The following is a 16894-nucleotide window of genomic DNA, read 5'->3' on the forward strand; positions in this document are numbered from 1 at the left end:
CCGCCTAATAATCTCCGCACCCTGATTTTTGGAAGGCTCATTTTGAAAAAAATAAATGAACTAAAATTCCTTGCGTTGGAGGAGTAACATAGGCATAAACAAACATTTCATATCACTTCACGACATCCACGAAGTCTTTACGCAAATATGAATGTGTAAATGTACGAATATAACTGCTTTGCCTGAACATATTTGAGAAATACATTATCACTGCTATGAAATACATTTGCCATGAAAATTATCGAGTAGACATAGGTATTTCATTAATCTGAACATGCAGTAGGCTCGATTCCCTGTAGATCGAAAGATTCGTTGTCTCTTGCATCACTAGTATCCTTTCCTAAATTACTTACAAATTCGTTTACACATCACGTCTTAAACACTTTCGATGCACGGTCTTTTCTTTATGCGGATATTAACACGACTGGTGGTGGATAATTCTTTTCCGTGCAATGTAAACAGTTGAAACAGACAACTGGCGAACTCGGATGTTAATTTTGCGATATGGTAAAACCTAGTTGATTCAAAATCGTTGGAACGCAAAAATAGGACTTTCAATTAAGTGATTTTGATTTAACCGCCAATTCATACTTCAGAAATGCCAACCCTTACCGCGTCAAAAAATATTCTAAGATCCGTTACTGCATGCAATTAACATTGATTCACAGTTAAAACCTTTTAAATGCAATAGAAAATAACTATTTCCAAAATGTATCCAACAAGGTTCATTTACAGTATTCAAATAATGCACTTGGATAACTCACTGACAAACATAATCTCACGCAACGAAAGAAAAAAGTACTGAAAAACGAGAAGTCAATGCTGGCTCCCCTGTGCAAGTACTTTATTAATTTGATTACTGTACTGTATGCATTTTTAGATGCCTTGTATTTGCACTGAAAGTACCCGATGCCCTTAAAAGATCGTGGCTTATCGAACTTTCCTGTGACGAGGGGAGGAAGTCTTTCGCTTCCGTCTGCATTGCGACACAGTACAGTGAGCCCATCTCCTTTTATAAAGTCCGTTTGGGCTAGGCATAAAAAAACAATGCAGTTTCATTGGCATTGACAATATTGTTCGTTGCGTACAAATTGATTATAGTTTTGAGCCACGTATTTTCGCCAAATGTCAGCATCGCCAAAGAGAATCGCCATTGTTTATGGATTCTGCTTCTTCGCACACTGCCTGTTCCGTGAAACTGTGGCGTTCCGTAAAACGTTGAATACAAAAGAATTACAATTTCACTCGAACTTAGCAGCTATGAAACAAACTGTCAGCACACCAAAGGGAGTGAAAGTGCGGAAAGCTACCCCTGCACGTTCCGGAAGACGCATTCTATCGTGACACGGAGAAATTTTGAATTTAAATTACTGTGTAAAATACTATTTTTAAAATGTAAAAGTGGTTTTAAATTAAAAGTCTGATTTGTTTTCCGTTTAAATATGACATATAAGGCTGTTTTCTTCCATCTGCAGTTACACAAAGCATAACTGTACTCTCAATATAAGCGTGTTACCAACATTGACACAAATAAAACCTGCACCCCAATTTCGTGCCTCAATATATTTTTTTTTAATATACAGGGATTATTCACGTAAATAAGGTAATTTGCATCCGTCATGGACTACCACATACAGTATAGGCAATACCAGATACTTCCTACTTCTCCCTTACTGAAATGGGAGATAAATAGCAAGTTAGCACTCTTGCCACAGAACATGGAAAACTTTTGCAAATTTAAGTTATTGCTATATGTTGCATAGTTAGAAGCAAGATTATTTCATGAGGTGCAGTAATGCAAAATAATTTCAATTTATGTTTAACATGGAAAACTACACCCTTCATTTCATACAGGTGTTGAATGCAAAAGAATCAAATTACGAAATAACATGAAATTCATATCACAAAGACATTTAACCCTAGAGCAGACAATGTTAAATCTTGTGGTGGCAGCCATATTTGGCACCTTTTACTTGTCTAAATTAAAATACAAAATATCTGCAAAATACTAAATAAATCTGCAAATAACCTCACCCTTTGTGGTTGGGTTAACTTCCAGTAAGTAACCAGGGGAACCTGACCCCTACAGAGTGCGTCCCCAGGTGGTGGATAGGGGGTCCCTGCAGTATGTGGGCTGGTTGAAATACCTAATACAACCTGCGGACCAACAGGTAGCCCAAACCCTCTCTCCAGGGGACATAAATATGGAGGACCCTTGCCCTGGATAATGGGTGAAGACCTCAGCGGCATATACGGCGGAGAAGATGGACTTCGGTACGGTGGAGATGGTGGAAGAGGCAAACCCGTAATGTCTGCACTCCAGAGGAGCGGCTACAAAAGGTGTCTGACTCCATGTGAGGGGCAGCCTAATTTGAACTTGGCAGAAGGTAATAAAATGCCTTTGGGAATGGCGAACCCATCGTACAAATAACCTATAAAATGAGTGTGAGTGAATCGAGGCCTCGGAAATGCTAGGGCGTCACCCTGGAGTGACACGCAGTTCCCGGTGCTCTGGGGGAACTGTGAGAAGTTGGCTACCAGACAACACAAGAATCGGCATCATCAGTGTCATGACTTTGAATGGCAAGGTAGAAGAACTGATAGAGTATATGGAGAAGAAAGACATAGCAATGATGAGAATAAGTGAAACAAAATAGAAGGGGAACAGTCAAAAAGAATTCAAGAAGGGGTATAGATTATATTGGAGTGGAGGAAAGATGGCAACAAATGGTGTTGGTGTTATATTGAGAGAAGACCTAGTGCAATATGTGGACAAAATTGACCAGATCAGTGACAGGATAATTAAAGTTAGACTTGGACTTGAGAGTGGAATCAAGGATTTTATACAAGTTTATGCACCCCAATTGGGGAATGCAGATGAATGTTTAGAAGAGTTTCTAGAAGAACTGGAAAGCTGTATTGAAGACAAAGAGACATAATGGGAGACATGAATGCACATGTTGGAACAGACATGGTAATAGATTTTTGTAGAAGGAATGGTTTAATTGTTGGCAATACATGGTTTAGAAAAAATAACTCTCAAATAATAACTAGATATTGTTGGGGAGATAGAAAGACAAAGACAATGATTGATGTTGTTCTGTTGGAGAAGGAGAAACGTAGACAACTGGAAGATGTGACAGCAACACTAAGAGCAGATTTCAAAGGAGACCATAAAGTGACGGTAGCCAAATTAAGACTTGGTAAAATGATGAAGTTAATAGCAAAAAGGGAAAGAAAATAAAGGGATGGAAGTTAAAGGAGAAAGAAATAAGATAAAAGTTTCAAGAGTGTCTGAAGAAAGAAATTCCCAAAGTTAACATGAACAGTGTGGAGGAGGAATTGACATCAGAAATGGATTTGTAAAGTGTGCAGTAAACACCTGTGGAAGACTATCAGGGAGAAAAAAAGGAAAAGGAGACTCCTTGGTGGAACAACAGGAGAAAGGAAGCAGCTAAAGAGAAACAAATGGCTTGAAGGAAGTGGGTAGGCAGCAAAAGTACAGAGAAGTGGCAGAAATACAGTATATCATCATCATCATCATTGTCATCATCATCCTAAACCATCTCCAGTTTCCCAGATGTGGTAAGAAATACAGTGTAAAGAAGCCAAAAAGGTATGTAAGAAAATAGTACAAGAAGAGAATCGAAAGGGCAGGGAAGGTTCCACAGAAACTTTACAGGTGGATAAAAAGGGAAGTAAAAAGGTTTTGTGTGGTTTGATGAAGAATGGTTTACGAAATAGGGAAGATAAAGCAGAAATAGGGCAGATATTGTTGCAAAGAGATGAAATGAAAATCCATAGCCTGTTTCCAATGATTTGACCAGGTCAGGAATGAATGAATGAATGAAGCGCCCATCTAGCGGCGAGGATAGGAATTGTGCCGGCTGCCGATGGCATACTAAAAAGATGGGAAGAATACTTCTCAGAATTGCTCAATATTAAATACATTGAAGTGGTAGATGAGAAGGAGCAAGAAGATTCAATGGGGAAAGAAGAAGAACAAGAAAAGGACATATCGATGTTAGAAATAGAGGAAGCCATACAAAAGATGAAGAGTAGTAAACCAGCAGGAGTGGATGAGGTAACTACGGTAATGATAAAAGCAACGGGCTGTATAGATTATTTAGAATAATAAAGCAAGATGTTGTGACTGACTGACTGACTGATAATCAACGCACAGCAAAACCTACTGGAGATAATTGCATGAAAATTTGAAGATATATTCCTACTGTAGCTTAGATGCGCACTAAGAAAGGATTTTGAAAAATTCCTATTTTAAAGGGGTGAAAGGGGGTGAAAAGTGATTGTACATTTTTGTTGAATATCTCTGTTTCTATGAAAAATATTGTACTTATATTCATTCAGATATTTGTTTTCATATATCATAAATACTATTTTAAAATAAATTTTTAAAATTCCGATTTTAAAGGGGTGAAAAGGGTTGATATGAGGTTTTACATTTGTGTTCAATATCTCCGTATTTTGAACAATATTGTACATACGTATTCATTCAATCTTCCAAATCGTCTCAATAGTACAGCAAATATCTTGCATTTCTTGAAAAGTCAACGGAAATATATTTCTTTATTTTCAAGATTTTCCAGGTGAAATACTTCCCTTGCGCACATGAATCTTTGGCTTTTGCCAATTAAAAATGGCCGCGACACTTTCCAACATACAAGTGTATGCACCAATTCACTCCACTTCCGTGTATTTTAAGATGGTAATGAACCAAGTCCTTAAAGAAAATAAAATAAAATTAACAGTATATAGGCCTACATATATGAATGTTTGTGAGTAAATTCATGAGAAGCTATTGTACACTGCGCTGACAGCGCAACGGTTAAGTCAATGGACTGCAGACTGCAAGAATGCAGGTTCGATTCTGCCTGTTGGTGGGGTTTTTAACACAGAAATATTGTTTTATCAAGGAGTATTACAGTTTTATATTTTGTTAGTGAGTTATGCAGCCACTTACAGTTTAAATGAATTGTTTCATCGGTACAACTAGTAAAACAGGCAATGTTTTACTTGCCATGACTAGTCCTTATATCACTTCCATCCATCCATCCATCCATCCATCCATGTACTTCAGGGACCTCAAGACTAGCACATGTTTATATAGATCACACATGCAAGAAATTACCCTAAGCTGTAGTAAAATATTCATCTGCCCGCCACCTACCAGCAAACTGATGTACTTTGTCACCTAACTTAAATTTAAATGTAAAATGTTGGCGTGAATTCAGATCTGATGTAAGGTCGGATATGGTATTTTACACACATGAAACCTAATCCGAACCTGGTCACATATGGGAGCGAATGTGTTAATATGTCCATAAAATCTTAATCTGAGTTTACCAAGCTCGATAGTTGCAGTCGCTTAAGTGCGGCCAGTATCCAGTAATCGGGAGATAGTGGGTTCGAGCCCCACTGTCGGCAGCCCTGAAGATGGTTTTCCGTGGTTTCCCATTTTCACACCAGGCAAATGCCGGGGCTGTACCTTAATTAAGGGCACGGCCGCTTCCTTCCAATTCCTAGGCCTTCCCTACCCCATCGTCGCCATAAGACATATGTGTCTGTGCAACGTAAAGCAAAAAAAAAAAAATAATAATAATAATAATAATAAAGAAGGCTTATAAGAAATGGCTCCAAACAAGGGCCGAGGCAGATAGGGAGTTGTATGTAGATGAAAGAAACAGAGCGAAACAAATAATTGTTGAATCCAAAAAGAAGTCATGGGAAGATTTTGGTAACAACCTGGAAAGGCTAGGTCAAGCAGCAGGGAAACCTTTCTGGACAGTAATAAAGAATCTTAGGAAGGGAGGGAAAAAGGAAATGAACAGTGTTTTGAGTAATACAGGTGAACTCATAATAGATCCCAGGGAATCACTGGAGAGGTGGAGGGAATATTTTGAACATCTTCTCAATGTAAAAGGAAATCATCCTGGTGGTGTTGTGAACAGCGAAGCTCAAGGGGAGGAGGAAAATGAGGTTGGTGAAATTATGCTTGAGGAAGTGGAAAGGATGGTAAATAAACTCCATTGTCATAAGGCAGCAGGAATAGATGAAATTAGACCTGAAATGGTGAAGTATAGTGGGAAGGCAGGGATGAAATGGCTTCATAGAGTAGTAAAATTAGCGTGGAGTGTTGGTAAGGTACCTTCAGATTGGGCAAAAGCAGTAATTGCCCCTATCTATAAGCAAGGGAACAGGAAGGATTGCAACAACTATCGAGGTATCTCACTGATTAGTATACCAGGCAAAGTATTCACTGGCATCTTGGAAGGGAGGATGCGATCAGTCGTTGAAAGGAAGTTGGATGAAAACCAGTGTGGTTTCAGACCACAGAGAGGCTGTCAGGATCAGATTTTCAGTATGCGCCAGGTAATTGAAAAATGCTACGAGAGGAATAGGCAGTTGTGTTTATGCTTCGTAGATCTAGAGAAAGCATATGACAGGGTACCGAGGGAAAAGATGTTCGCCATACTGGGGGACTATGGAATTAAAGGCAGATTATTAAAAGCTATCAAAGGCATTTATGTTGACAATTGGGCTTCAGTGAGAATTGATGGCAGAATGAGTTCTTGGTTCAGGGTACTTACAGGGGTTAGACAAGGCTGTAATCTTTCACCTTTGCTGTTTGTAGTTTACATGGATCATCTACTGAAAGGTATAAAATGGCAGGGAGGGATTCAATTAGGTGGAAATGTAGTAAGCAGTCTGGCCTATGCTGACGACTTGGTCTTAATGGCAGATTGTGCCGAAAGCCTACAGTCTAATATCGTGGAACTTGAAAATAGGTGCAATGAGTATGGTATGAAAATTAGCCTCTCGAAGACTAAATTGATGTCAGTAGGTAAGAAATTCAACAGAATTGAATGTCAGATTGGTGATACTAAGCTAGAACAGGTCGATAATTTCAAGTATTTAGGTTGTGTGTTCTCCCAGGATGGTAATATAGTAAGTGAGATTGAATCAAGGTGCCGTAAAGCTAATGCAGTGAGCTCGCAGCTGCGATCGACTGTATTCTGTAAGAAGGAAGTCAGCTCCCAGACGAAACTATCTTTACATCGGTCTGTTTTCAGACCAACTTTGCTTTACGGGAGCGAAAGCTGGGTGGACTCAGGATATCTTATTCATAAGTTAGAAGTTACAGACATGAAAGTAGCGAGAATGATTGCTGGTACAAACAGGTGGGAACAATGGCAGGAGGGTACTCGGAATGAGGAAATAAAGGCTAATTTAGGAATGAACTCGATGGATGAAGCTGTACGCATAAACCGGCTTCGGTGGTGGGGTCATGTGAGGCGAATGGTGGAGGATAGGTTACCTAGGAGAATAATGGACTCTGCTGTGGAGGGTAAGAGAAGTAGAGGGAGACCAAGACGACGATGGTTAGACTCGGTTTCTAACGATTTAAAGATAAGAGGTATAGAACTAAATGAGGCCACAACACTAGTTGCAAATAGAGGATTGTGGCGACGTTTAGTAAATTCACAGAGGCTTGCAGACTGAACGCTGAAAGGCATAACAGTCTATAATGATAATGTATGTATGTATGTATGTAATAATAATCTGAGTTTTCTATGTTGCTGTGAATATTTGTGTATTGTTTGATTTCCTGTTTACCTCTGAATCTGTGTTGTCCATCTACGAGTTTTGGGCCTAGAATTTATCTTATGATTTCGCGTTCCTTTTTCTTTTTCCCCCATTGATTTTGGTGTCTGCTTTCCTATGCAAAATTAGCGTTTCTGATCCAGTTCAGAAAAACAGTGCAGTTGTGTATCTGCAAAATGAAGGAACTTCTTGCTAAAGATTCAGCGGAATATCTATTGGAAGATTGTGATCTCCTTTTCAACACTCAGAACATAAGGATAAGAAATAATTCCTCTCTTATGGAATGCTAGAAGAAATTGCCATTTCTGTAATAAAATGATTGAAGCTGAATTCTGGGAAGGCTGCTTTATTCTGAAGCAGTTGAACCATCAGCAAGATAATCCAGACTCAGTTGGTGAATGTGGCAAGAGTACTGTTCTCAATTAAATATGAACTTACATTGTTTGCTGTGGCAGTATTAAAATTGATTTGGATCCCTTCATCTAATGTTGATGCTAAATACTCTGTAACAGACAGAAAAGAAGTATAAAAACAGAAAATGCTACAACAGTAACCATGGTAGCTTTGAAATGAGTAGACCAGGTATCCATAAGGCAGATTGCAGAAATGGTATTTAAACTTTTTATAATTAAACAGTGCCAGAATATGGCTGCCTCATTGCAAACATGTTATTTATCACTTAGACACTGTCTAAAGGCAGTGTTTAACAGGTGATGTTTAAACATGTATAACGTTTAACTTCAAATTTTAGGAGTGAATCACAATCACAATCAGAGGTTAGTACCACGAAACATATAATTTGTATTAGCATGATGAGACGATTCTGGTAGAAAGGTTAGTGTGACAGCCTCCTCGAATAGTAGGTCCTATTGACTACATCCATATCAGAATAACTTGTCCGTATCAACAGAGTGCTGTCACATACGTGAACCGGGATAGATTCTGTTATATTTACTGCCAAGTATTTGCACATAATAATGATGTTACAAAATAGGTTTTGTGTGTGTGTGTTTTTTCTTGGATTATCATCGTACTAACTCAGACAAGTTTTTGGCAATTATGAAATATTCAGAATATATAGAGATTTGAGGATTTCCACTCAATCAATACAAATCCTCAAATCTCTATATATATTCTGAATATTCAAGGTCAATACAGAACAACAATGAAATTTATAAATGATAAAATAAGAAAAGGCAAGGACTGGGAAGGAAGCTGCCATTGCCTTAATAACAGCCCCAGTGTTTGAGTGGTGTAAGAATGAGGAAACTACAGTAAAACATCTTCAGATGGTGAGTTTTGAACTCAACGATCTCCAGAATGCAAACCTACATCTACGTAGCCCATACAACTCACTCAGTTACAATGTACCTAGTTTTATCTTCCCTTTGTCGATGCTATTTAGATTACACTCACTGTAACGACAGCACTATAATAAAAAAATTTCATTTCCATAGAAAGTGATGTTCTTACTGTACCTGTGGGCAAGTCATGCTCATGTTTAGCCATATTGTGTAATAAATATGTAAAGATGGGTGACAGCTGACTAACATTTGGCATTCACACCAACAAATTTCATTGGTTGTGCAAGCAAGGAATAGCATGGAAGATATTTCTTTTTTCATTTTCAAACCAATCTTGAAACTTGAATGACATCCAGCTAAACACTGGTTGAACATTGTTTATGCAGTGGAACATTGTGGGTCAGACTGAGTGGCTCAGATGGTTGCGGCACTGGCCTTCTGACCCTAACTTGGCGGTTCGATCCTGGCTCCATCCGGCGGTATTTGAAGATGCTTAGATACAACAGCCTCTTGTTGCTAGATTTACTGGCACGTAAAAGAACTCCTGTTGACTACATTCCGACACCTCGGCGTCTCCGAAAATCATAAAAATGTAGTATAGTGGGGCAAAAAGCTAACATTATTATTATTATTATTTTTATTTTTATTATTATTATTATTATTATTATTATTATTATTATTATTATTATTATTATTATTATTATTATTATTATTATTATTATTATTGGAAGATTGTGTGTGACTTAGACATTGGTTAGGTAGCCATTGTCTAAGGCTTAATACTAGTAATCATTTCTGTTAATTGGCCCATACTGTTCAGTAATACATTTTGTAATATTAATTAAATTGCAAATCTGGTGATTTTTATCCATTTTTCTGTTCATTATTAAATTACTAGAGTAAACATGAAAAATCCACCTAAAATGTAGATTATCAATGCAGATTACTCTTAACACATTGGAGACCATGTTTTAAGGTGGTGTATGCTCAGGCAGACCGCCATATTTTGAGGGTTTTTAAAAAATTGTAGAAAATAGTAGGTAGATTGCAATTGTAAAACATTTATATCGTCTAAAAATTTAAAGTGTCTATTTTACAGATTAAAATGTTACATTAAGTTCTGTTGAATACTTTTCACATCCAATTGTATGCCTTTTACAACAACAACAAAAAGTCTGACAACAAAGTCTTTACACATAATGAGCTTGAACATTCAGGGACACAGAGTGCTACAGAACGCATTGGACACCACCAGCATGTCTCTTTTCTCGTTACTTTTCCATTTTTTACTTTTCCTTTATCTGCACAGACTTTACAAGTGCGCGTTGGTTGTGCTTTCTTTTCTGTTGGAGGAATCCTCTCAACAAAATGCCGTCCTAGCAATCTGTTGGAGGCTGCACTTGATCCTGGTAGCTGGTGAACATCTGTTCCAGATTTTGCTAAAAGAGCTTCACCTAACTCAACCATGAACTGTTGTAGGTGACAATGTTTTCTGTTACTCACATCGCGGGTTTCCCGGTACAGCACAAATGCATTTGTGATTGCCATAACAAGCATATGGAAGAACAACTTTTTCCACCATTTCAGTTGCTTTCTTCCAAAGGGATAATATGCTATCATCTGATCACTCCTGTCTACCCCTGTTTTGTTCACATTGTAATCAAGGATAGCATCTGGTTTAGATTTAATTTTGGGGCCCTCTCTCGTGCGAACAACATCAGACGAGGTCGCCTTGTGACAAGTTGACAAAAGCAAAACATCCCTTGTGTCCTTCCACTTCAAACAAAGAAGATGATTTCTGCGCATAAATACTAATTCGTCTCTCTGTATCTTCTTTGTAACAATGTTAATCTGAGGCAACTCTTTTCTGTTGGGCATACACGTTCCTACAGCTTTAGTCTTCCTTTCCCATAAAAAGTAAAAAACTGCAGGGGAGCTATAATACCTGTCCATGTAAACAGTATGGCCTTTATCCAAGTAGTTTGCTGGCAGTCTAGTAAAAAGTGGAATAATGCCAGTGTCTGCAGCACCTTTCCCAGAATAGACTTCCATTTTCAAAACATACCCTGAAAAAGCATTGCAAACAACAAATAACTTTATACCATATTTTTCGGGCTTGTTTTTCATGTACACTTTGAATTGAATTCGACCACGAAAACCACACATTCCTTCATCAATTGTTAATTTAGAGTATGGAACGTACGAAGAGCAAAATGTATGAACGAGACTGTCAAATAAAGGGCGAATTTTATGTAATGGATCATGGTTTGGCTGCCCACGAGGAATGTATGTTGTGTTATCATTCAAATGAAAGTTTGAAAGAATCGCCTTGAAACGATTTCTGCTCATAACAGATGATGGAAATGGAGTCGAAAGAAATGCACTTTTTGACCAATAGTCACTCAGTTTTGTTTTCTTTACAAGGCACATATGAATGACAACTGCGAGAAATGCGTAAATCTCACATAACTTGACGGGCCGCCACAAGCTCCACAGACTTTTCGGTTTCAATTTCATTGTTCGTCTTAGTTTTTCAGTAATGGAGGCAGCATACTTGTCAGTCTCGGATTTGAAGTGTTTCACCATTGTTTCCGGAAGAAAAATTTAAAAACAATCTAGCGCAGTTGATGTTCCATCCAGTGGAGCGGACACACCCGATTGTTTTCGAAAAATAGGCTCTTTAGGCGGAGAATCAGTGAAAGTCCAACCTAATTCAGTATCTGTAGGCTTCCTACAAGTTCTCGTACCATAACCAGAACGTTTACGTCTTTTTGGAGCTGGCGTGATGTCAGGAACAGCATCCAAATCACCAGAAGTACCCGGCGAATGCGAGTCATTCTCTGCCTTCGAATTATCATCGCTTGCGTCACTTCGTTCTAAAATAAAGAAAACTATATTACTAATTTACTTCTGTATGAATCTCCAGTCATATGAAGATCATGAAACATTAGCTAAATAAACTACAGAGTGCGAAATCAAACGTGGGTAGAATATGATAGAATAGGTTATAAATACCTTCATCACTAACATGAAGTTCGAAATCAGGGTCTAGGTCTGAATCTTCTGCCTCTTCTGAACCGCTGTCATCAAAAATCTCTTCTAACGTCTCTACAATTCCACTTTCATTCAATGATCCACTCATGATAGCAGAAACAAATCACAATCTAAACACTTCGCACGATGTAAACAAAACTCTGAAAGCGCGCGCCTTGAGCAGCTGGAAGCATGGAGTGTAGAAGCGAACATGTGCAAAAATAAGCTGCTATAACTTCGAGAAAACGACGACAGAGGGCAGGAATGCACGGTATATCTGTTATAAAAGTTCTACAAAGTGGTATATATAGTTTCCGCCCGATTCTCGTTCGGGTTGTGTTGACAATGTAATAAATACGCGGGCCCGAGTTAGCCTCGGGCGCGGTCAGTCTGTGCTGTTACCCTACCCCGATACACACTCGAGCTCGGTCTCCAATGTGTTAATACATGCAGATACTACAGGGACATAGCCAGGGGGGAGTTACTGAAGGTTAAACACCCTCCTCCCCTCACAGAATATTTACAAAAAGAAAATTAACAGAAACCGGTAATAAACTAAATAAAATTCAGAGACATAATTGTAAAACCAAGAGATCTGTTGAATCAATTTTCTAAAAAGCCTTGAAAATTTGATTTATTAAATTACTAGAGTAAACATGAAAAATCCACCTAAAATGTAGATTATCAATGCAGATTACTCTCAATACATGCAGATACTACAGGGGCATAGCCAGGAGGGAGTTACTGAGGGTTAGACACCCTCCTCCCTTCACAGAATATTTACAAAAAGAAAATTAACAGAAACCGGTAATAAACTAAATAAAATTCAGAGACATAATTGTAAAACCAAGAGATCTGTTAAATCAATTTTCTAAAATGCCTTGAAAATTTGACTTTAGATTGTAAACTGAATGTACAATTCACTGTAAAATTGTTGACCTTGATCGTATTGTTCTTGTTCTGTGTTTTAATGTAAGATCTTGTAGTGTACTGCAATCTGAATATCAACATAATTCACTTGTATCACTGTCCTTATAATAACAAATCATGCACGCGAGCAACACACACGCACTTTCATCATGTTCTATCAGCATTTTGTAACTATAAACCCCCCATCGGCCTATCCTGGCTATGCTACTGAGATACTAGCTGTAATACCAGTCATTGACAGGACGATCACACGATGCATTTAAAAAAAATTATATCTGAAACCATCTCTTTTCAGTTTCAATGCAGTTAATTTATAACTTTTAGGCTCTTCAGTCTGCTGAAACAAACTTTGAGTAAGTAAATGTATAAACTTCCTGAAAGAGAAAACATATGGTAACAGTATTATACCTGCAAAAGAAACCACTTAATTAAAATAAAGACATGTTTTTATGTAAGTTGTTTGTTTCTTTTGCAGGTATAATACTGTTACTGTATGTCTTCTCTTTCAGGTAGTTTATTAATTTATTTACTCAAAGTTAGTTTTGGCAGACTGAAAAGCCTAACAGTTACTTTTTTAAAAGTTGATATTTTTGTCAAACACTCACGTTATTTTCCAGATTCTAAGGTACATAACTGGGTATGCCGCTCCCTGTCAGTGGGTTGTCATGACGTACTTGCTTCGATGCTCTCTGTAGCCTTTTACAGTTTTTATTTTTATTTTTTGCATCGTTATTGAAATTGATTTCATGTCTTCCTTCCAGTATAAAAGAAAGCCAAATATCAGGTTAATATTTAAAAAATACTGACAGGTGTACTAAGCCTTTAAAATGTTGCTAGAACAATCTCCATAGTAACTCTCTTTACAGTCTGTGTAGCTAGTTACTGGCTTTTGGACTTACACTGTCATATGACTGCCACTGAAAATTTCCTTATTTTTCTCTGTATCTGAAAAAGGTATGCAACAAAAATTTGCCATGAGCTATTTTCATGTAAAACCAACCTTAAGAGAGATGCATAGAGTTTTATGCTTTAAGTCCCTTCTGAAGCACACCCTCCCGGTGAAAATTTTAGAACGACTTATAGGCTAAGATCCTACTCGAACTTAAAGTAAATTGAAATACCATTAAAATACACCTATCCATTTTTCCATAATGCTGTAACAGACCCAGACAAATATTTAACTGAACTCAGGTCATTATAATGACATCGGTATTCTTGTCAGAATACAATTTTATCTGACTGGAATGTTGCACTTAAAAAGCAATGTTATCATATTAAATTCTTGAAGAAATAAAAAACAACACAGTTTCTATCTTTTTATGAAGAGTGCTATGCTGGCATTATAGCCATTCAAGTTCCAGAACTGGATTGATCCAGCCACAGACAGCAGTGAACACTGCTCTGCAATTTTCTGTTAAATGTGCACACTCCTCAGTCCATTCATTGCCTCAGAACACATCACAACAAACAATATTCATTGTAATGTTGTTGATCAATTTTGTGGGCTTTTGATATAATAGGCCTTCAAATTCAGTTTTTCTCTGACTCTGTGATATTACAGTGTTTAATGTAAAAAGTGTCCTCCTTTCATGACTTCCTCTCTTGTCTTATAATTCAAGCAATCATTTCTCTTATGATTTTTTCTCTCATTTTGATAATCATCTTCACAATTTTCCTTGTCAATATGGGCTGATGACCACACAGTTTTTCACCTTGAGGTAATCGCAACAAAATCCACAACCATCGCCAGTATTTGCACTTTAGTGATGCTTGGTGTTGATAATGGACTAAACAACAAAAGTCAAAATTCAGGCATTATCTTATAATCGGTATGGTAAAACTGTTTAAGATATAAATAATCGGAAATTGTATTTTCTACATTTGTTATGGATAGGACCACTATTAACATAGATTTTTGAGAATTACATTTTTGGCCTTCCCCTAAACTACCATTTCATCCAGCATGAATATAAATTTGTGTAGCCTAGTCTGTAGTGCCTTATTCCCCAACTTTACATATCACTTTTCATTAAATTCTGCTTACCCATTTTCTCATGGCTTGGCATGGATATGGACTTGGCAAAACATTCTAAATTCATGAATATCTCTTGTCCCAGCCGGTATGGTAAAACTGTATAAGGTATAAATGATCGGAAATTGTATTCTATATAACTTTTGTTATCTAGTATTTAATAGGGCCGCTAATAACATAGGTATTTGAGAATTACATTTTAAGCCTTTCCCTAAACTACTATTTCACTCAGCATGAATAAGATTATTCATAGTCTAAAGTGTAGGGCTTTATTCCAAGACTTGACATTTACACACTAATTTTCATTAAATTATGTTTAGCCATTTTCTTGTGATACGTGTGCATACATACATACATACATACATACATACATACATACATACATACATACATACATACATACATACATACATACATACATACATACATACATACATACATACATACATACCAAGCAAGTGGCTGCAAGGATTGAGTCACTTAACTATCACCTTTCATTCAGAAGATAGTGGGTTAGAACCCCATTTTCCATTTTTACACCCTAATTAACGCCATGGTTGTTTCTTTCCCACCACTCCTAACCCTCTCCTATCCCATTGTCACCATAAGACCTATCTGTGTCAGTGCGACGTGAAGCAGATTGTAAAAAAAATAAGAAAAATACAGAGATGATGGAAACTTAAAAATTGCATTTCCTTTTTGCTGTGAACATCACTGATACAGAAATACCATTCTTTTTTAATTCTGAGCAATCTACAGAAAAGGAAGTCTTTATAATGTAATTCACTTCATTACTTGACACCACCAATAACTCTAAAGATATTATCGTTTAAAACCAAAGTTAAAAAGGAATGCTGAAAAATCTTGCCTCTATTCATATGAAATTCTATACCATATATGTCCTATGAAAGAAAGCCCTCAATATAGAAGGTTAAGAATGAATCTATATTCAACAATGTTTCACTTCATTCTTTGCTGACACCATTGTAATCATTAAGTGTGAAGAGAAGCTAATTGTGTAGGCCTACTCTTTTTAGGCAACAAAGAAAGTGATTGTACAACATACATAGGCTTGCTATACAACAATTTTAGGAGTCTTCTAAGCGTCTCAAATAATTTACAATGTTTTATAGGTTTTTTTTAAATTACAAAAAGTCTTTCCTTATCTACATTACAAATTGTTGTTTCAGCACCATCACGCAATGTGGACCATCCCCGACCCTGGGAGGATGAGGAACTGATGGATCGCAGCTCTAGCTATCGCTCATCTGTTGGACGTTCTGTGGGAACTATTCCTAGTTATAACGGTAAGTTTCCATAGAATTCTGATAGTTTGTTACCTGTCATGAGAATTTATATGCGCAATGTGGGTGTGATAACAAAGAGACATTGTCGCTGGCTTCTCACCTTGATGATGGCAGTTTGTATCCTGACCAATGCATGCAGGATTTTTTAAATAAAGGCATGTCCCTGTGTCCAGATTCTGTGTAAAACTGGAAGTTCTTGGCTAGGATTGCTATATATCATTAGTTTTGTAAAACTACAAGGTTGCTTAGTAAATCACAAATGGATTATCTAAGTGCTACATCCTAAGCCAAAAGACAGATTGTCATGTGATTCTCCTCCTCTGAATCTGGCCTTCTTATGATGCATACAATCTGTCAGGGATAAGATTGGCAATGCTCTCAGAAGGCACAATATTAAGACCATCTTTGAGCCTAATATCATCGTAGGCAGGTGCTTGCGATCTGTTAAAGATCCTATTCGTTTAAACTGTGCTGGAATATTATGATTCCTTGTTCCTGTGAATGGGTTTATGTTGGCCAAACATGTAGGAAGGTAGCAATGAGTGTTAAGGAACATTGCAGGCACTTATGTCCTTGCCAGCCAGAGAAGTCTGCTCTGGCAGAGCATGTCATACATAATGACCATCAAATAATTTTTGATGCAACATCTGTAATTTGTAAAGAGA

At 37.3% G+C, this 16894-nt stretch overlaps 1 protein-coding gene across 6 annotated transcripts in view; it reads left to right on the top strand.

Annotated features, from left to right (window-relative positions):
• The window catches only part of Unc-115a (Uncoordinated 115a), a 475062-nt gene that overhangs the window by 343943 nt on the left and 114225 nt on the right, over positions 1-16894 (top strand). For all 6 annotated transcript variants that reach the window (XM_068226596.1, XM_067142724.2, XM_067142725.2 and 3 more), the window contains one exon: positions 16113-16229. In XM_068226596.1, coding sequence (XP_068082697.1) covers positions 16113-16229 — 117 coding nt within the window. The remainder of the gene's footprint in view (positions 1-16112; positions 16230-16894) is intronic.

This window comes from Anabrus simplex, chromosome 3 (genome assembly GCF_040414725.1).
Source record: "Anabrus simplex isolate iqAnaSimp1 chromosome 3, ASM4041472v1, whole genome shotgun sequence".
In the NCBI taxonomy this organism is placed as follows: domain Eukaryota; kingdom Metazoa; phylum Arthropoda; class Insecta; order Orthoptera; family Tettigoniidae; genus Anabrus; species Anabrus simplex.